Source organism: Aulonocara stuartgranti, assembly GCF_965226115.1.
Source record: "Aulonocara stuartgranti genome assembly, chromosome: 6".
NCBI lineage: Eukaryota > Metazoa > Chordata > Actinopteri > Cichliformes > Cichlidae > Aulonocara > Aulonocara stuartgranti.
This window is the reverse complement of record NC_138944.1, coordinates 17,187,734-17,210,146: the sequence shown is the minus strand read 5'-3', so window position 1 is coordinate 17,210,146 and position 22,413 is coordinate 17,187,734. Positions and strand designations below refer to the sequence as shown.

Genomic DNA, 22,413 nt, shown 5'->3' with positions numbered 1-22,413 from the left:
GCTATTCCTGCTGTACACATTTTCAATTAGACAGAAGGGACGCAGGGAAGAAGGGCTGAAGGGAGAACTAGGGAGCAAGAGGAAGGGTTTTACACCTCTGATCCACAGAAGAGTCCTAATGAGGGATTTGAGGCAAGGGAGGGATGGAGCAACAGAGAGATGGAGGCAAGGCAGACACCTGAACACCTGCAGGGGTGGGGAGTATGATAAGCGCGTGTATTTAAATGTGTGAACGTCTGCATGTGAGGGGGGTTGTAAGTGTGCGAGTCCCAGTATGGGGTGGTCGTCTATGTACATTGCGCTTGTGTGTGGGTGTTTATGCATATGAGTGAGTCACTGTGCAAGTGTGTGAGTGCCAGAGTGGGTGCAGCCACTGAATATGCCTGCTGGTGTTGTCAGTGTAAGTCTGGTGAAATCTGGTGAAATCGGTTAGTTAAATGAAGCTATTGTGCACATTTCCAGCTCCATGTGTATTATCCTGGACTCTACTAGGGTGGCTTTGCATGATTTACAGTTCAAAATAATGCTTTTTTATCTTATACTCACCCTCATTTCATCCACTGACTAAAATAAAACAATTTAGCTCCCTACCACCTCCAATTAAGCCAAACCTCTTCCAACTGGCTTTGTCAGTTTAAATATGCTCAAAGCTGAGCATATTAGGGATATCTACTCTCACAAAAAATGAGCTAAGGGGAAGAAAAAAATTGTCTAAAACAGAACAGTTGGCTCTTTTGGCTCACATGGATTATTTGCACACAGACTGATCAAATTATATGGAACTTTTCCCATGTTTATTATGACCCTCCACCACAGTAACACTATATAAATATGACAGAAAACTGGATATTCCCTTACAGTCCTGGCACTTTACACCACAAAAAATGAAACTTTCATCAGCATCATTGACATCAGTTAGTAAACAGCTAAACACAAATGAAAGTTTTACACACTTTTAGCATGCTATAGTTGTCCTCCCCACATTTATGCAACACACAAACACACATAATGTGTGTCTATCTATCTATCTATCTATCTATCTATCTATCTATCTATCTATCTATGTATCTATCTATCTATCTATCTATCTATATTTTATACACACACACACACACACACACACACACACTTATACATACACACAGAGGAATGACTGAGCTACATAAAAGCTGATAAATAGTAAATAAATATGAGTGTAATCAATGTTGTTCTAACCATGGTAAGGAAACTGCACGCCATCGTTTTCATGTTTTATCTTCCTCTCCTGCACACTCGCCAAATGGTGCTGCACTGAAAGTGAAGAAGGGTATTGTTAACAATGAGATAGGGGAAGAATAAGAGAAAAAAGAGGAGAAGATATATAGACAGGAGAGAGAGAGAGAGTTAAGTGTGAGCATTTGTGTATGATGGAGGTTGTGAATCACTTATAATTGACAACAGATCAGGTAAACTGTATGCATGATAGTGGCGTTAAGGTGAGGGTGAGAACATATGAATGCTTGAAGAAAAGTGACCAAGAAAGGGGTTCAGGTATTGAGGAGGTAGAATAAAGAGCAAAATGTCCGGAGCTAAATGACACAAGTATTACTACCAAAACAATGGAGACACTAAACTAAAATATTTGGTGCATTTAGCATTGTCATTTTTATTATTCATCTCTCTTTTATTAAGGCATGTATTTGCATTTCTGTCATATGCGAGACATGTGACTTTAAACATTTTCTGTTTCAAGGTTACATATTTTATATTCACGTGTTTGAGTATATGGTTTCACACCAAACTTTTAAATACAAACAGATCCTAGTCAAACACAGCCATTGTTTTCAATAATATATTAACTAAGCATGAGCAAATTAACTACTGTGTGTATCTGTAAGTAGAGTGATCAGACTGTGCCACAGAGCCTTAAGAAAGGTGAGTGGAGGTGTATGAGTGGTCTCCAGGGCTGAGTACATCACCACAGTGACAGCAACAGATTGCGGTAGGGAGAAGTGACAAAGTCAGATGGAGGGATCAGTTTGGACTTGGGGGTGCAAATCAGGCAGAAAGTGCAAAAGCTTCATGATGCTTCAAGGGATAGGTGTGGGGTGGGGTAGGAGGGTACCTGATTCCATGTCATTAGGCCACGCACTGGACTGGGAGGAGCTGGCAGCAGGCGAACGCCCAGGGTAGAAAACATCATCTGTGGGGCTCTCCAGCTCGCTATCATCTAAGGACTTCCGCTTAGTGGAGCTGCAGACACGAGAGGATATTTGGTGGTTGGAGTAAAAGTGGAAGGGATAAATGGAGAGAGTGAGAGCAGGTAGGATTTTTTTTAATAAAAATATATGATGGGAAGGACAACACCTAGCAGAAGTAAGAACTTTTCATATAAACAGACTTTTTTTTTTGCATTTTAGGGGAAACAAAATCACAAAGTCTTGGAGCAGACAAAGCACAATGAATGTCAAAACTGTGAATGGAAAAGGAAGAAAGAGAAGGCAAAGTCAGAAAGTAGAGGCAGTCACACACGACTTTCTGAAAGTGTTTGTGCGTGCTTTCCTGTGCATGTGTCTCGCCAAGTTGTATCTTTTATATTTTTTAGATGAAGCTCAGGTTTATAACTACCTCCTTGGAAGGTTTGCGTACAACTCCACCTCAGACCTAAAGTGACAGCAGATGACAGAGGTAAGAAGATAGAAAGAAAAGGTTAAGAAAGACCCAGAGAGTAAAAAGCAGAAAGAGACATCACACATTCATAAAGACAAGAGCAGCTAGCTGAGAGACATACACATATATAAAGAGAATCCAAGACTGGGACTGGACTCGTAGTGCATAGCTGCACACCACTCATAACAAGAAACTTCAATGAGATGGTGTACTGTAGCCATCTTTGTGATAACAAGCAATATACGGTTGGTAAATATTACAGTACTGTGATTTCACACTTCCCTCAAGTTTGCCCTTGGCATCACTAACCAAGGCAGAACTGCTAAAGCCACATGGTGGTTTCACCCACTAGACGGTCTACTTATGGTAGACAGCCGTACCTCCCCATGATGTTTCCTGTGCAACGTATACTGTACGTCTGCACAACCTTCACTACTCATGTCTGTGGGGAGTATTTACCTGGTAGAAGGAGGGGAGGTGAGAGAGCGCCGCCCCAGAGCCACCTGGTTAATGTTGTAGTAACTGGGGCTGCTGTCCAGGTCAGCCAGTGAGAAGTTAGGACCCGACGCTGTGGCTACGGGAGCTGACAAGGAGACAAATATAAAGGGAATGTGGGGAGAAAAGAAAAGGGAAGCGAGAAATATGCCAGCATGAGATAAGAGGATATGCTCAAAATGCTATGCTGCATTGTTGCAGTAGATTTTTTTTCAATGAGGAAACAAATGCATTGTATTGTAATTACTCATGTGCAGGCATTTTGCCTGTGTCGTGATCTGGTTTTTCTACTTACTCTGAGACACTCTGACCAGCTCTGCCACATTCCACACTCCTGAGGTGACAAAACAGTCCTGGAAACTCAGGTGGCCTGTACAGACGAGGAAATAATCAAGCTTTTACAAATACACGCAAAAGCTTTGGGAAAACCCACCTCCCCACACAAAAACACAAAAAATGTTAAACTGAAACTCAGGAGACTCCATCTCTAACTCTGTTTGCTGAGCAACATCTATGGGAATACGCAATTGAATTACACTGTATGGACTAAAGTATGGGCCCACACCATCGGGGAAAACACCCGAATTCATAGATTAAAGTGTGTAATTTATGAATTCGGGTGTTTTCATTCCCAGCATCTCAGATGTTTAAAATAAAGCACATAGAAATGAAGAACAACGCAATAAAGCACAAAGAACAGGTCATCCTTAGGAGCTCACTGAATATAATCCTGGTACTGTAATAGGATGCTGCTGTTTCAACAGGTCAGTTTGTAAAACGTCCCTCCTGTTAAGTCTGCAATTTCATGTTTATACCTAACATTCAAACTATTCTGCTGCATCAGGACCCTGAAAACGCTGCTGAGCCAGGTAAAAGTTTGAAAACTGTGGTTTTTAGTTTGGAAATTGATTTTGGGAACCTGTGATGTCACGGATTCAATACACCTGTGTTCGATGCCTGATTAGCCTGATGACTTTTCATGTTACAGCCACATGACCAGTTTCTGCAAATCATCCTTGAGTACCAATGGCGAATTCATCTAAAATCATTCAGCAGCTGGTAGCAGCTTTTGTGCAGTTGAATTCTGCCTTTTATCATGCTACTCATCGTCAGTGTATGTGAACAGTCATGTCTTATGCATTTTCAGGTGTTCGGTTTTAAAGCAAAACTAATTAGTGTGGATGAAGCTTGATGAGCTCGGTGAAATTAATTTAACGCTAATTTAAGAGGGTTTGAACATAGGCACGTGCTTGTGCATATACCCACCATTGGGTGGTGGCTTGATGTCTGTGTCCCCTTGTTGGCTGGAGCTGTCTGATTGTCCAGATTCTGCAAAAAGGATAGAGACAGACTAATGGTTATTATCTGATTTGCATGCTTAAGAAACTAATAAAAACATACTGGTAAGCGTGCAACATCTCAATGAGTCATAGCTGTGTGTTCATGTTGCCAAGAATGTGATATTTCAGGTGTGAGAGGGAATAAGAGGGACTTACAGTATGTGCTGCGGTATGGTATACATCTTGCGAATGTATGTGCGTGTGAATTCGCACATTTTTGTGTGACAGTGTTGTATCTAAGACTGTTCTCTCCTGTTTCCCTCTGTCCCTCCAGACTTAAGGTGCGATGATTTACACTGTGCTGCTATGCCATTTAGTATCTAACCACGCAATCATATCCCTCTCCCTAATCCTATTTAATACTTTCTTGCTGGTAGGGATTTAGTCTGCGTAAACAGAACACCTTACACACATAACCACACATAACACTCACTCTCAATCTGTTTCTTCCTGTAATTTTTGCTTCATACTTTAATACATGTTGTAATCCTTACAAGAACAAACACATAAATACACACATGCAGATCGAGAGATAACATTGACCAGGCCAGCCTGCTCGTCCAGAGGGATTTGACGCAGAGTATAAAATTGTATAAAATTGAGGCAACGCTCGTCCCTTTGAAATAAAATAATAACAAAGAAAACACAAGCGCATAAAACGCAAACCTAACATGTGTGCAGCTGTGCACACCTGTTATGACTGGTCTACTGAGGCTTCATTCACATGATAGTTGGAGTAAAAGTGCAAGTCACAAAGAAAAACACATGGGTGTTTGAGACCGGTGGCTGAGACCAAGTTCACTTCCTGGACTGGTGTGATGTGGGATACTCATGCCATTGGCCGTCCATTCAGGCCTAGCTAGGCTTTTGCTAGCTAGTAAGCTAGCTAAAGGAGGTGTTTATCTGCAGGCTGTAGGTGATAACAGAGCACACAGACTCCTGCCAGCAGCACTTGCCTTGCAGCCACACTAAGCCACAGATTACTGAGCAGAAACAATAACAGACCTGTCTCGCTGCCTACGAAGCAGTGCTTATCCACCGAGAGAGGGGCGAGACAGACAAGAGCGAGAATGAAAGAAAGAAAGAAAGAAAGAAAGAGCACAGAAATGAAAGAGAGCTTCTTTTTCCCCTCTCTTTTCATGCAGAATGTCTCGCTCTTCTGTGTCTCTCACTGGCTGGGTGTAATCCTGGCAGCCATCTTAGAGCTTGGCAGCCATCTTAGCATTGGCGGTAGTGCCACATTCCAGCTAACTGACGGCACTCACTCCAAACATACGAGGCTGCGCCCCCGCCACGCATGCACACAGACACATTCAGACACACACACACACACACACGTACACACACGTGAACAAACACTGAGGTACACACGCAGAGTAAACATATATGGTGGCCAATGAAAGCTGTGGAGAAAACAGCCTCACTTCAATGGACTTTTTAACCGTTGTGTAGTATTTCACCGGAGGGCTCTACATTAATGTAAACACTATTTCTCACACTATGCATATGGCGCTTAGATGCAATGGACCGTTACTGTATGAACAATACGCTTTACAGATATCTCACAATCTAATACAGAAAGCATGGCTGCCGCCACGAAGCTGCACAAATTCACGTGTGAGGCATGAATTTTGAAAAACTGTAAAATGTCCGAAGCCTCTTTCCTACACCAACATTTCCTTTGGTGGATTTGCTTCAAGAAATCATATTGGCGCATACAACTTATTATCATGTTTTGTGTGATTATGCATGTCTACTGACATGCATAATCAGTTCTGTGTTTATATTTGCTTCCACGGTTGATTATTTACAGTAACAAGTGTGGCACCTGATGCTCAGTTCTGTTTGTTTAGGATATTAAGAAAGTTACTAATTGAAGGATTATTCTGTAGCCAGTCTGCTCCTGCCACCTGACAGATGTTACAAATAATTGCGGCATAAATGGCAGAAATCACAATTGGTGTTTTTTTTTAAACAAATATAACAAGTTCAGCCCATCCTGCAATACCGCAGTGACAGCAGGAAGCTCTTATCACCTGAATTTGGCTTTACCTAACAACGATAATACCATATTCTGGTTTAAAATTATATTCTGCAAATCTTATTGGGTAATGGAGAACAACTGATTTTCAGTATGGACATATCACATTCTGGAAAGATCCTGCACTTGGAAACTCTGCCCATCTGTCTTAAATTGCCTATTGTTGGCCTGTCATGACCTGAACATGTTCTGCTCTTGTCAAGGTGTGAAAGCTAAGGCTCATGGTATCGATAAGAGCTGACAGGCACATATGAGTAGCAGCAGGAAAACTGATAGCTGTTCTCAACATCACCCTGAGGTTTTGACTGCCTTTGGGCACACCAACTCTCACAGTATATGAGACCGATTGATACAGAGACTCCTATTATCGCTCTGATTTTTCATCTTATTTATGTATTCTTTTTTATTCTAAGCAAAGAACTTTTGATAATACTATTTTCCCACCTACAGAGTTTATTCAGCTCTTGAAAATCTTTTTCTGCAAACTGCACAATATGATAACCTACATAGATACTGAAGCTATCAACAGCTGTGGCTCTATTGCTCTGAGCTCAGGCTCTTTAGCCTACTAAGACTGTGCTTACAACACATCGCAACATCACTCATTGGAAATAGGTGCCACTGTTGAGTTCAACAGTGCATCATAAAGCTGTAGAGATGAGTGAGGAGGACAGGGCGAGAGGGAGGTAAGACAGAGGTCTGGTTATCACTGCTGTGCATGCTGCAGCCTACGACAGCAGCCACAACCCCCCACTCTACACTCAACACCCTCCATCCACGCATCCAGCCCCTTATCTTCTCACCGCAGCCCCCTAAAGCCCTCCCTTCAGCAACCCCAATCAGAGTCCTGCAGCCACTCCCTCCCTCAGATGCCCCTCTGCGTCCTCCACCAGCAACCCATCTCTGACTTCAAACCTTTCAGCCTACTCCGCAGCCGCTTGAACCCAGTGAATTAAAAAGACGACATACAAAGAAAAACAGTGTATGCATTGTGTCCTGATGGTGCACATGAGAAGCCCACGCAAACTCTACTCTGATAACAGTGTATGAATATACAAATATATACAGTTATTCATGACGGACTTTATGTGATTCAGCCCATCCATCACTGTTGATGTAACCATTTAGGTAAGTGAGTATCACAGTGATTAACTAAAACTTAGCTAAACATTGGCTTTGCACTAAAATTTTCCCCTGGATTTCACTTTTATGTGCAACATCCTGGAAGTAAAGAGTAAATTGGGATGTCGTAAGTCCCTAAAAATGAGAGCTGGTTATCAACAAACTTGACTTTGCACAACTAAATGCTGGTGTACGCTCAAAGTAAATGAGTGCTAATTATTTGTTTGGATTTTTAATCATTAGTTTATAATCATTTTAAATAATAATTTTTTTAATTTTAAATAAATAAATAGTGTAGTGAGTTTTAGCTGAGCATCTGCTTTCTCTCTGTGCTGGTTCTTTATACTGTCTGATTGCTGATTGCAGACTTTTCTCTCTTACAACTCCGCTACAATCCACACAACCCAACTCATCATGGCTTTGACATACAGCACCATGCATCTGACTGTGGCTGTGCTCTCTAGGTTGCAATCCTTCTTACCATCTCTCTGACACCCAGCACTAATTCCTGTGGCTTTCCTCCTAATTTTCATGAGGTCAAGTGGAGGATTCTCCTTCTCCTCATTTTTTTAAAAAACATATGATATCCTCATTAGTTATAATAATTCCTAAGCTATTAAATTTTCTTCACTAATCACTCTTTCCCCAATATTACCTCCTGCGCTGTTAATCTCCAAGGTCACAAATGGATCTATTAAAGAATCCTCCCCAACAAACAACTAATCAATCCAACATCTGTTCCACAGATGTGGATAAAGGTTTTAGCTCAGTGGCTTTTTCAACTGTTTTGGTCATCGGAAGATGCTAAAGCTGTGTGTACTCAAGTGAGGACTAACTCCGTTACAAATTTCATCACCTGAAAGAACTCTGGGTCAGTAACAAACTGAAAGTGCTCAAAGGTGTAAAAACTGAGGCACCAATGCAATTAAACCAAAGAGAAAAAGGCTTAATCTGTTACAATTTATTGTCTATAAAATGAACCATGTTACCTTGACCTCAAGCACATTTGTACATTTGATTAAATTCTGACCAACACTGTAGGAGGAGTAGCGACTGTGGATTGTGGCCAGATGCCTTGCTACGGCATAAGCTCATCAGTCCTTTGGACGGATAAACTAACTAGACCTCTGTGATTTGAGGAAAATCTGAAACGTGTCAGGACATTGCTCAAGATGATTATTTCGCTTGGAACATTTAAATCAATACTCAATAATCCATATTACAATTCCTATATTTTTTTCTTTTTAATTGATATACTCTTGACATAGACATAAAACAGTGAGAGACCGCAAATCTTCATATCGTCTCCTGACAATGAAAATACATCTTGCTGGTCATTGCTGATCAAAAATGAAAGAAGTAACAAGTGGGCTCTGCAGTGGCACATCGCTGTTTGACAGATTCATAAACACTGCTTGTCATTTGTGAGTATGTGCGGTACAACCACGCACACTGCCAACATCAACATGAAAACCAACAAGTGAGCTAATGTACTCTGTAGCCACATCAAACCAGCATGTGTCCATATGTGTGAGCATGCATGTGTGTAACTACCAGTATGTGTTGAGATTCCCCTCCTTGTTGGAACAAATGTCAACTCCACCACTCCCCCTCCGTCTCCTCCTCCCCCTCAGCTCTCCTCTCCTCTCCTCCCCAAAACACAGGATAACGCGGTACAGCCTCCCAATTGGGTTTCGCTTAAGAGGTTTATCGGTATGTTGCTAAACATTCTGACCTTTTTTTAATCCTTAATGCGCTTAAAATGTTCCAAACCCTCCTAATCCCCCCGGCTATCCCACACAGATGTTCACTCAGCTCTTTTATTGGATGTTATTTTATTATTTTTTTTACCCTTTTTATTTTAATATATATATATTTCTGTTTCATTTTTTAATTATTTAAGTCTGTGTCATACGAGGGAACATTTCTGTTTCTGTGTTAATAAGTCTTCATCACTTCTGCTATTTAGTGTATACATCTCTGTATGTGAGCAAAAACGCTTTTGTCCTAAAAGTCTTAACCAGATCCCCATGTGCTGAAACCAAAGTGTGAATGTGACCTTTACAAATCTTTACTCTTAGAGGAAAATCTTATAAGTTGCTTAGAAGCCAAACTTTGAATCAATAAGAGTCATAAGAGAACGAAAATGTCAGCGGAAACTGACAAATCTATGGTGTAATTAGCTGCTATATATGCTCACTGTTCGTCTGGCATATACAAAATGTATTACAAATCTGCACACGCACAACTGTTTATGTGAATGCACAAATAAATGTATGTATCTATATATGTATACATGTGTGTCTGTGTGTATTTGTGTTTGTGTCCCTGTATCACCGTGCCACTGTGCCAGGCAGGCTGTGAGGCGGGTTGGGAGAGTAGGGCTCTGTGTGTGCGTGTGTGTGTGTATGTGTGCGCGTGTGTGTGTGTGGAGCAGGTGTGCCTGGCCGCCCTGCGCAGCTTGCTGCCCATCTGTGCTCCCGTCTGTGTGCCGCCTGCGCCCACGCTCTGCCAGCAGCACCGCACCATGGCAAGAAGACCCAGGAGAGAGAGATGCTGAGAGACGAAGGGAAGGATTGAAAAAAAGAGAGAAGGAGCGAGCGGGGAGGAGGAGGGAAGAGGAGTGAGGGGGAAGAGCAGTGGGAGGAGCAGAGAGGAGGGATTACAAGGCTTGGGGGTATGGAGGATGGGAAGAGAAGCGAAAGAAAAGTGGGAGAGGGAAAGGGAGCGGGTTATGGTCTAGAGAGGATGCATGAAGTCGCAGGCAACGAGTGGAGAGGGTGATAGTCAAAGTGGAGGTTTGGAAGGTATTTGGCTGGCTGGATGCCCACACATACCCCACTCCTTATTTATTCTCCTCTGTTCCTCATTCCCCCACTTATCCTTGTTCTCATCCTACCATCACCTTTTCTCTCCACCAGTGCAATTTCTTGTATACTGCAAAGTTTCTCCATCACTGGGTTTCCAGAGACATGTTTTTTCCAAAAATGTTGACTTTATAAACTTGCAAGATTATTCCCAGGCTGCCACAATATATGTTATGCTAATCCTTAGGTTTTAGGCCTATAACTTACTTAGGAAATTCTGACTGTAAGAGAAAAAGCCAACACACACTTCGGTAATGTGTGCTGTTAAATAGGAAATATAAGTAGTAAAAATCTTTATTTATGGGTTTAAACATGAATAGTTAGTTTCCTGTAGATGTGTAAAGTCATTCACTTGTGGCATTAAAGTAAGCCACAGTGCTTGATCAAAGTTTTAAGATTTTTAACCCATATTGCCCCGCTCTACAAGTTTACTGTATTGAGCTGAAAATGAGTCACAGACTTAGCATCTACACACACGTCGTGGCATGCTTCCTTAAATCAGAGCCTGTGAAACAATGCATTCTGTTAATCTTGCCAGTATGGGAAGCGTGTCAGATTACTCTAAGTCACCGATTCCCCCCCCCCAAAAAAAATAAAATAAAGAAGAAGAATGCAGATAAAGTGAAAAATAACAAAACACAGGGGATTTTTTTCCCCCACAGAGGTCTTTATAATACTGTATTTACTATGCAGATGTGAGAATATTTTTGCCACAGTCTGGTGTTTATTTTAACACACAAACATTAACCTTTTTTTTTTTTATTACTGCCCCGTCTGAATTTATGTAAATGTTTACGGAGCGCTCAGTGGTGAAACCATTTATATCTTTGTATTTGTACTATTCACAAGTGTGGTTTTCCTTGTTTAATGCTAAAGAAACAGAAGTGTATCCAAAGGCAGACAGCAAAATACAACCTCAAGTTGGAAAGAGCAACAGTATGGAAAATGTAAATAAATACAGCAGGAGTTTCTAAATTTACTTTGACTTGTACAGTATGTCATTCCAAACAGTTTGAAGACAAGATATATAATGTTTGTCAGGACACCTTTAGTTTATTTGTAAGAACAAATTAATGCCTGCTTTTTAGGCCTCAAATGCATTCCAAAAAAGTCTGCATGGTGGAAAGTTATGAGACAGGGGTAAAAAGCCATGAGGTAAAAAATAAATAAGTGATGATGTGATGGAGTTAATATCAGCTGGCGGGTGGAATCATGATTTGGGATGAAGGGATGAAGATCAGTGTAAAAGAGAACCACTGACAATTTTAACAACGATGTTGCTCAAAGAAAAATGGTTAAGGATCTGGAGATGTGACCCTCTAAGTTGCATAACAATTAAAAAATTGAAGGAAAATTTAGAGATGTCTGTGTGTAGAAGGCGAGAGCACAAATCTATGCTGAATACTACTGATGTTCATAGCATCAAGAATGCCATTTATATAAGTGATAAACCATTTGGGCTCCAGTCACATTAGATGAAGACTGAGTCTAAGCTCTTTACTTCATGAAACAACATTAACAACCTCAGTTTCAACAAAAAGTTAAAACAAAATTCAACAAGGTTTCTCAGAGACATCTTTTGCAGTGGCACTGCTGGGAATTGTTGTTTAATAAAAGATAAAACTAAGAAAGTTTATTTTTCTCTATGATCAGGAGGGCTTCTAGCTGCTTTTCTGGTACTGTGGAGATTGGTTTGGTCATGAGAGACTACACTTAATCATTTTGTATCTTCAGCCCCTAAAAGCCTGTACTATGGAAAGGAATTGCAAAGTTACAAAGTGTTTGAAGGATTTCAGTTAAAGTATGTCCCCATTTTTAAACCTAGCACAGTTCTTGTGATGAAACAGGTAACGTGCTGTTACACTATCGGCAGTACAACACAGGTCAATGATAATTTACAAAACACTGCAATATGCTTTGATTTTGTTACACCAAGTTTTTGTACTTTGGAGTTGTGAGATCAAATCTGAATCCTTTATGAACTCTCTGCAAGACACAACAAAAGCTCTCAGCACATTCTGCATGTTTATAGTTTCATTTAGTAATCGAGGCAATAAAAGGTTTTGTGAGGCAGGAATGCTTCTAAGTATCCCATTTGGTTACAGTGATCATTGCTATGCAATGCGGTCACAGAAGCCTCCGACAGCACTCTGATTCATAATTAATATGGACAGTCGAGTGTAAATGAGATTCTGTGCTTTGGAGTCATGCTGACGAGACTTGCCTTTGGACAGACACTCAAAGTCCTGAAGGAGCGCTAGGGCTCAAGGAGCAAGAGTCCTACTTAAGCTGACACAAGAAGGCACAGAGCCTAACACACATACACAAGCGAGCACACACTGGTACAAACGTACTCTGTGAATGTATTAAAAATAATGTGGAAAAAGTGTATCGACACTGAATTAATGTGTTCAGCTTGCCTGTATCTACGCGTGAAGTTGTGTTATCTTTATATCAGCATGAAGACCTTGCATTATGTACATTTAAGCTGCTTCATTAACAGCAGCTCAAGAGAAATGCATGTGTGAGTGTATCTGTGGCTGAGGCTGGGGGCCCCCAGCACGGTTCACGACCTAGCCTAACAGAGTGTGAACGTCCCCCTGCCGAGCTGATACTGATATAACTGTCCTGTAAGTGGTGTTGACACCAGCATTATTACCCTGTCAACCTTCATCTCTACTCAGCTTAAAGGAGTCAACCGGGTGGGGGCCCAAACGTGTTAAGGACCAGTGTCTCTGCAATGCCCTGGTCCAGCCCAAATAAATACAGCTGCACAAAGGCCGGAAAGGGAAAAAGAAGGGGAACATGTGGGAGGGAGAAGGAGGGAGGAAGAGGCGGTACACTTATTCTCACTATTCTCACTACCTACGTGGCTTTCACAAGACACAAACATCTAAATCACACACACACACACACACACACACACACACACACACACACACACACACACACACACACACACACACACACACTGAATAAATGGCTGCAGTGGTTTGCTATCGCCACCAGGTGGCATTTTCCTGGCACACGTAAACCATGGTGAAATGCAAATAAAGCAACAAGGCCTTGGGCCAGGCGTCTCAGTTAGCTCAGACTTCACTCTCTAGACTGCAGAGAAGCAGGCCAGGAATGGAGAAAATGGAGACAAAGAGATGAAAAGGGAGAGAGAGAGATGTGATGTGAATAAAATCAAAGAGAAATATGGAGCCGTGAATATTATTGAGATGTGAGTAGGAGCTTATCCCTTCTGCATTTTGCCCTTAGATAGCAAGACCCTTACATAGCATGCGTACTATCATGTTCAAAGAAAGTGTTTCAAATCAAAATGCCTTACACTCTGCAACATCAGGAGCTGAGCACTGCTCAACAAAGAGACAGAGACAGACAGACACAGAGAGAGGGGAAATACAGAGACACAGATATGCGAGCCAAGGGAATATAGATTTGCAGGGGAAAGAACATGATTTGAAAATGGAAAGAAGAATAACTAAATGAAACTGTGGCAGAATGCATGTTTGCAGCTGAAGAAACCAGCACAAGAATCATAAAACTTTGCAAAGCAAAATCAGGAAGAAATTAAAAGGCAGTTTAGAAAAGGAAGTATGAGTATGAGAAGCATCTCAGTTTTCAGCTTTGTAAAAGGAAAGCTGGAAATGTTGCAGAGAAAGTACAGTACTAAGCTGAGTATGGAACTGAAGAGCAAGGGAAGGCCATGTGTTGAGACTTGGATTTCTCCTCCCCCGGTCCCTTTTCCTGCTGCCCTAGATACACACTGTGGGTCTTTGTGCTGAGGGTGTTACACACACTTCCTGTCTGGCCAGCAGAGGGGTGCTTTAAGGTAAGTCTCTCCCCCATGTAGCACTGGCTGTCCTTCCATTTATTCCTTTCTCTTTCTATATTAGACTAATGTTAGTCTAATATAGTCAATATATCTTTATACGTATTCACCTACCTGGTTCCAATGCATCAGTCAAACACTTTTAAACAACACAGACCACTCGCTTTCTGCCCACACATCCTTGCCTGTTTACCAGCACATGTCTTAAGTATTATTGTTTTTGTTCTTTCTCTCACTTTTATGCCTGAAACTCTTTCCAGTTCGTTACAAGACACATAAAAGAAGGTGATTTACACTGATAGAACGTTGGTGCACTTGCGCAGCCAAGGACACTTCGATAAGAGTGAGAAAACATCCTCAACACACACACACACACACACATACACATGCACACAAATCCACAAAGTGATACTGAGCAAGGTTGCCAACTCCTCCAAAAGCACCACTGAGATAACAGTGATAACAAACATTCTTCCAGCAGCCAAGTCTTTTTCTCTCGGGGAACACTTCAATGAAAATTCAGAGCAAATGTGCCACTTTATGAACATAACAATACGTCAATAAGTCTGCTGGGTGAATACGCTGCACTGGAAAGCAAGAGACCCAATTACAGAGAAACTCTTAAGTTGTTTGCTCCTGAGAAATGGAATGATGAAAGAAAAGACAGAATACATCCATTTGAATGCATCTGAAAATTATTATTGTTCTATTGGGAATACATAAAACTCATAATCAAAATAATTTTCTACTGAAAAAAAAGTTCTCTCTATAATAACATCTAAGTGATCTAAGTCATATATCTGGAAAAAAAAAATCCAAGTGTATAATTTCAATAAATATAAACACATAAAAATAACATTAACTTTTGCATGAAGTAAATATTGGACACTGCCCCCTGCTTGGTTGCATTCATACAGTGCACCATTCAATGGGCTCCGTTCTGCCACAATATGAGTCTCAATGGGAAGTATGAACAATCAAAGAGACTGTCCTGTCAATCTGTGCCAAGAGGACAGAGGGAGGGTGAGATTCAGAAACTAAGAACGCTGTGGGAGGTAGTTGGGGGGAATCAAAAGAAAAAAGGAGTAGAGATGCTAGCAGGAGAGGAGGAAAGGAGCTGTTGGCAAACACAGGAGGAGAGCAAAAACAGGGCTGCATGTAAAGGCTGTGTATATTATACTGTATATACATGGAGAAAAACTCCGGGAGAGCAAACTTGATCAAAGAGGTCATGCTGTCACGTTGACAACACACAGACACACTCAGAGAAGAGCGGAAGGACATGGAGCTTGCTCTGCCAAGCAGTGGTCACCTCTGACCCTTTGGCTCTGCAGTTGGAGATGATGCCAGCCAGACAGCTCAACGTAGGGCAAGCAAAGCAAACAGTGTGTTTGAACGTGTTTATAAGTGTGAGTGTCTGTTTGTGTGTACACAGGGGTGTGGACCCGCAGTGACCAATCACAGTCGTGTCAAAATGTATGCGCCAATGATAGCGAAGTTTCACAAGGTTGGCAAGGGGTTGATGTTCGCTCATTTTGCGCCATGTCAATGTTCATTTTCTGTGTCTCACCGTGTTGCTGATGTGTCGCCGTGTGTTTGACTGTTGCTATGCAGACTGAGGATTACAGAGGAGGAAGAGAGGAGTTTGCACGGACATGGCAAAGCTGACAGACTATGAACTTGTGCCCTCGAGCGCCAGGATTCAGGAACTAAACTGCCATCTTATCAAGTCTGGTTCACGGTGCATGCACTTTTACCACACAAAGAGAGACAAGAGCGTGCTCAAAAAGAAACAGCGTGGCACTTGGTAACGTTCACACATTTTTACATAAGCACACACACACATACACAAACTCTCGAGGCACTCTTTGTCCATTGTGCAGCCCGGTCAGGGCAGATGATGAGAGGGATGAGGGGTAAAGGGTGAGGTCATGTGAGGGAGCTGGAGCCAGGCGCAACAGACAGGCTGAAGTCGACCCAGCAGTCACTATCACCAGCAGGCATTTTGTGAGTTTATCTTTGGGTGTAATCTTTGATGGAGCGCCATGAGCAAAGATAAAAATTTGATGCTATGTATTTAGCTGCACAAGAAAGAAAAAAACCTCCTCCTTAGTGCATGAGGTCAAATATACAATAATAAGTATTATAAAACCACAAAATATATATTTTAAAAAATCTCACCACACCAATTTGTGGACCCTAATTAATTTATTTCTAGTAACAAAACATCCGTAATTCAGGAAAGAATGGTTTCCCCCCCAAAATTTAAAAAATCAACATGACAGACAGAATTTTTTTTAAAAAAGGAACAATGACGCCAAGATAATCCAACAAATGGCAATTGTGGTAACCCTCACAGCAAGTGCAGCTCCGAACAGCTTGGAGTTCAAACAAACAAGAGAGGGAACCAACACAGACAAGCAGATAAACCAATCAGGATGCAGTTGTACAGTAAAGCAGACCACCATCTGTTTGGCAGTATAGACACTCAATGGGGAGCTGCATCACTGCCACACGGGGTCAATATGCGCGTGTGTGAGGGTGAAAGAGTTAGCACGAGTTATTTGATTAAGTGACACAGATAAAAACAGAGATTGTTACTGGATAATGTATACATGCACACATTTTCTCTCTATCACCTCTTGCCATGTTCAGTCTCTTTCTCCAGAAAAGAGCACTCAGTTCAGGCAGAGGACATCAGGCGACCCCAAGGCTTCTGCCAGACAGCAGAGGTCCTCAGTCTGCTTAGAGTTCTGATCACAGACAAAGCATGTGTGTACCCAGAGACAACAAGTTGCTAAAACACCACTTTTGTGTGTGTGTGTGAGAGAGCTATGTGCTAGTTTGTCAGCCATCTTCAGTCATTTCTTTCCATCTCTTCTTGTCTACCTTATTTTAAATAGATTATATTCAGAAACAAAAAAAGCTTCCATGTATTGATTGATCTTGCTGTTTCAATGTGTGCGTATCAGTGTTTATATAAGGATTCACATCCCCACCACCACTGAGCGCTTAGCCCGTAAGCCCATCCCGCTTAACTTCTCTTCACTAATACTAATTCTAAATCTAATTCACCTCCTTACCACAATCACCCCACACAACATCCCTGCAACTCTGCCCCAGCTAAGCCCCCCCCCCACACACACACACAGACGCAAAAACATACACGCACAGACTATCTGATTGTCCACATGGCAACTGGACCATGGTATTTGACTGTGCTGTGTGGCTAATCCATATTAATAGTGCTTTGCTTAGCCTCAGCCTATGACCCTAATCAATGAAATTTAGTGTAACCCCGGATCCAAAGCTAAAGCTAAACACACAGTTACAGTACAGCTTCCCACAATCACACTAGGGGTTTATTTCAGAAAGAGGGTTTAGGGAAAACTAAGAGCTTGTTAATCCTTAGGTGAGGGAAACTCTGGGCTTTCAGTTAAACGAAGTCTCAGTCAGTTACTGTGATAACATGACCCTTCCTGAGAACCAAGAGATACTCTTCAGGTCCTCTTGCAGAACCTGAAGGAGCTGTCTGACGTGTTTTATTTCCTCAGAAGTCAATGAGAATCTAAAAATAAAACAAGTATCAGAATGTCACAAAACATTTACTGTACATGACTGAAACAACTTCTACTTTGCATCTGAATAATTAAAATCAATTAAATATATTTACATATTTAACTAATTCTATGCTGTGAAATGCCACTGTTAATCAGCTACTAAAGGACTCAAAGTCTGCTAAATTATGAATGACTGGCGTGCACACAGTTTCTCCACTCCAACTTGGGCTCTTTCATTGTCCCTGCTCCTGATAAATCTCTACTGTCACATGCTATTTCAATGCACAATCTAGAAGCTCTGCTCCATGTTTACCCTTTGCCATGGTGGATTTCAGCTTATTGATGGTGGCTTTTTTAAATGCATCATGCATGCTGTTAACTCAGAGTGAACAAGTGTGAACATGCTCAGAGATGACTGAACCAACACTGATCAGCTGAATTTTTTCTTCTCACAGTTTTTTTGAGGCCCCTGACGCTCATTTTGGACTCAGACAAGAGAACACAAACAATTAGGGGCCTGTTCTAGAAAACAAATTTGGTAAAAAATTTGAGTTTAACCCTGAGATGATGGAAATTACAGATTTTCTGCACCATAAATAGTTAACCCCTAGTTTAGTTGTCAGTGTTACTGACTCTTTGAACCGAACATGCTCTTAAACATAATCCGAGTCTCTCTGATTCTTCCTTTTATGCTGCACCTGAAGCAACTCTGTTTCGTTTCCTCATGCATACTTTCAGTATCAAAGTATATATCGGATTACATTGACCTGCACAACTTAACGTCTTTAATACACTAAAATCCCAGGAACATGTTTGCTTTCCATTGGACTGATTTAATGAATCCATCTGATACTGGTGTAAGGACAGATTAGTGGTGTTCAGCACAGAATAAAATCTATAGGCTATCTTTTTCTAACTCTGTGGATTCCCCACGCTAAAACATTTACTGTGCACTGCTGTAGCAATCACTGTTTTAAAAAAATAACTTGTATGAAGTTTTAGACACATAAAATACTCAAGATAAATATTTCTGAGTGAGGATTTGTGTGCTACAAATGAGAAAACCCCAGACTTCCAAAACTGGTCCAAATGTAGTTTCTGAATTTAAGCGCTTAAATTCAGAAACAGCTGAATTTTTGGACAGCAATTTATATTGCTGCTTGTTTCGTTTGTAATTCCTATCAGCAAAATTACATCTATTATAAAATATATTAATTCTTTATTTTATATTAAACACAAAATAATAAAACAAAAAATTTCAAGTCTGAACTTGTCCTTGCAAATCATCAGATTAATTTTTACTGGGTAAAGCTATGACTTTAAAGTCATAAGTAAACTGTACTTTATCATTTTAATTCCTATCATAGTACAACTGAATATTACAGGTGGCAACATATTTATCAATCTCATGTACAATTTAATAGGATTCAAACTGCATTACTAATTACTGGAAATTCAATCTGGGCAAATGATTGAATGGAGGACACTTTAAATGTATTTATCGGTATTCGTCTTAACTTGCTGACTCTCTTCTACACCTGTGGTTATTCATTTATTTTTTATAAAAATATTCTGGTCCATATTGGCCCACGTTCATTTTTCTGACTACACTGGAGGCTCTGCTCTTTATTTACTGGTTGCCACGGTGAATCGTGGTGTCAGAGCTCCACTGATGATGTTTTTTCTTTATTACCCAAACATGTGCTTAACTAAGAGGGAAGTAACTCTGACCAGCTGTCTGAAACCCAAAACTTAGACTTACCCGTCTTAGACTTAATCAACTCTTAGTGTTTGCTCTCTGCAACAGATACTAGTACCCAAGGTCATTGTTCTCTTCACCAAACAAGTACAATTTACTTAACAAACATGAGCTTTCATCAGCAGCATATATAGGTATAAAGCAGGAAGCAATGTGTGTATGCTGGGGTAGAGTTTTGTCTTTGAGCAGAACTGATCCCCAGTAATCTAACCCCGTGATGTAATGCCTGGTGAAGCCACCATAATATGTTACATAACCTTATAAAAGGCTTATAACCCAACTAGGGTTCGCAGGGTTCATTTAGGAGGATGAATGGCTGTTTTGTTAGGAACCAGTGTAATATGATCAAGATATTAAGTCATTCAATAATAAATAACAAGATATTCAAATCAACAGGGAAACTCTAATTTAAACATTGCTGAGACCACAGAAGGATTCCCACTTTTCCCTGCAGTAAATTTTAATTATGTAAAAATCAAATACCTGCAATCAGCCCAGAGTATGTTCAAAAAACGTTAAGTGTTATTAAACTGCTCCACTCCACCAAGAGAACTTGTTTAAAAAGACCCAGCCTTACTAAGGTTGTTGCAGAGCAGCAGCACTTGACACAAATGGGGATATTCAGCCACCAAAAATGGCGATAGTCGTATCAGTATTAGCACACCAACTCACTGCATACCTCCCAGGCCCCCAACTGTTCTTAGCTCAGAGGAAAAGGCTTTTGATTTGGTTGTGACTGGCAGCTCATGTAAACAGTGCATCAGCTAGTGAGCGATAGAAGAGACTGGGAGAGAGTTGAACATTTGCCAAAAGCTGCAAAGCCAAGTTTGGCCCTATAGCGCTCTGTGCGTGTGTGCATACGCAATGAAAAAGGGTATGTGCAGGCATAAGTGTGTACATACAGTATTCGAGCACGTGTGTCTGTGTTTAACCCATTTACGTAACAGTCGGGGTCCCTGGGTTCAAGCAAATTTAAAGACTGAGCAAGCAAGAAAGGCAGGGAGAAAAATAAGTAGAGGAAGGAGCTATACAGGCAGGGGGACGAGGGGGGGAGGATAGCAAGTTCTGCCAAAACAAAAACAACCAAAAAAAAAAGATTTAGGCGAATTTAGGAAGGACAAAAAACAACAGAGAAAGCAAAAGGTAGGAGTACAGACTTCATGGAGGATAAAGCACAAAAAAGCAAGGTAAAGCAGGAAGAAAGGAAACCCCACTTTTCCACTCCTTCCTTGTTTCCAAGCAAAGAGTCTCTCCTCAGAAGTGGGAGCACAAAGCGACTGACACCTGACAAAGGGATTTTAATGGAGGGAGTTTAACGAAGCAGAGGCTGAACAGACTTTTCGAGCCCAGACACCAGGCTGCTTTGACGACACTGCAAAGAGATTAAGAAACTAAGATGTTGCCCTTGACAGAAAAGAAGGAAGAGACTCAGACAGAGAAGAGAGTGTGAGAAAGTGTCGGGAGAATGAGAGACCAGGAAGAAAGATGGGGAACCAGGGACAGAAAGAGAAAAGACAAAAAGCATGAAAGTGAGAGAGAAGGAGAAAAAAGGGAGAAGCATGAAGGCTTGTTTCTGGTGGGACTCCAAGAGCCAGCATCTGTTTGGCTTGGGCTCAGAAAAGTCTAGTGTTTCACCCTGCAGCGCCCGGGGGAATGCTATTCCAGGCTGCATGGGCTTCTATGAAAAACAGCTTTATGTGGAAAAGGAGAGATGGAGGGAACCGGAGAAAGAGAGGCAACAAGGGAAGGAAGGAAAAGGAGTGAGAAGGAGGTAGGGAAGGAAAAAAGCAAAAGTGAAAGAAAGGAAGAAAGTGAGGGAAGAACTGATCTTTTGAGATCTTTGTAAAACAACAATGAGTGAAAATAAGAGAAAGAACAGAAACAAAGCACATGGCAGAAATGAGGGTCAGTTTTTTCTCTGTCAGTTTCACCTGTTAACAAACTTGATTCATGCTGATCTCAACGACACCCGTTTTATTCAAAACTCAAAAAAGTGGAGGTGAGGATAATGAGGCAACGAACACACACAGAGGATTTTTGTCCCTCCTCAGCATCTGGGCTAGGACAGCTGTGTTGTGCCTCTCAGCCCTGGGTATCCTCACCTGTCAGTCAGGCGGTTGAAGCTCCCAAGGGACAACAAGCAGCTGGCAGACAGGTGCTACTGCCATCTACCACCCAAACCACACCTATGCATGTGTGTCTCTCCCTGTGTTTGTATGTAGATGCATACTTCTGAACCACAAACATGGCAACCCTTCATGCAGCAGAGTTTGTGTAGAATAGACAGGCACAAACAAACATGAAGCAGCTTCATGTTAGAAAGAAACATATAAGCTGGCAGTCAATCAGTGCACGGCTGCAAAAGCTAAACTACTGCTGCGCAGTAAAGCAGAAATACGATGCTTCTACTGTATGTGTGCGTGCGTGCGTGCACACGTGTGCATGTTAGGGAGGCAGGGGGAGCTATGTATTAAAGCAGAGCCTTGGGCTTAATCAAAAGCAGAGGCACTTTCCCCTGGAAAAACAATGAGGGAAAGCAAAGTTTACATGAGCTAATTGATAGAGAGGAGAGGGGGGCTAGATGGATATGTGAGCAAGAGAAGCTGGAAGGGAAGAAAATAAACACAAAGCCGAGTTACAGCATGGCAAGAGATGGAGGGAACAAGAGAGAGAAAAAAGGAGCAGAGTATCAGGGTGACACAATGAAATCATGGAAATTTTTCATTTCTCTCATATCTCATC

The 22,413-nt window shown here is 41.3% G+C and overlaps 1 protein-coding gene across 10 annotated transcripts in view; it reads right to left on the bottom strand.

Annotated features, from left to right (window-relative positions):
• nfixa (nuclear factor I/Xa) overlaps positions 1 to 22,413 on the bottom strand; it is a 107,365-nt gene that overhangs the window by 16,474 nt on the left and 68,478 nt on the right. For 7 of the 10 annotated variants that reach the window (XM_082535093.1, XM_082535087.1, XM_082535096.1 and 4 more), the window contains 6 exons: positions 4,411 to 4,473; positions 3,440 to 3,514; positions 3,109 to 3,232; positions 2,608 to 2,643; positions 2,105 to 2,232; positions 1,216 to 1,290 (listed from right to left, as the gene is read on the bottom strand). In XM_082535093.1, coding sequence (XP_082391219.1) covers positions 1,216 to 1,290; positions 2,105 to 2,232; positions 2,608 to 2,643; positions 3,109 to 3,232; positions 3,440 to 3,514; positions 4,411 to 4,473 — 501 coding nt within the window. The remainder of the gene's footprint in view (positions 1 to 1,215; positions 1,291 to 2,104; positions 2,233 to 2,607; positions 2,644 to 3,108; positions 3,233 to 3,439; positions 3,515 to 4,410; positions 4,474 to 22,413) is intronic. The other 3 variants (XM_082535089.1, XM_082535095.1, XM_082535088.1) reach the window with 1 other exon arrangement.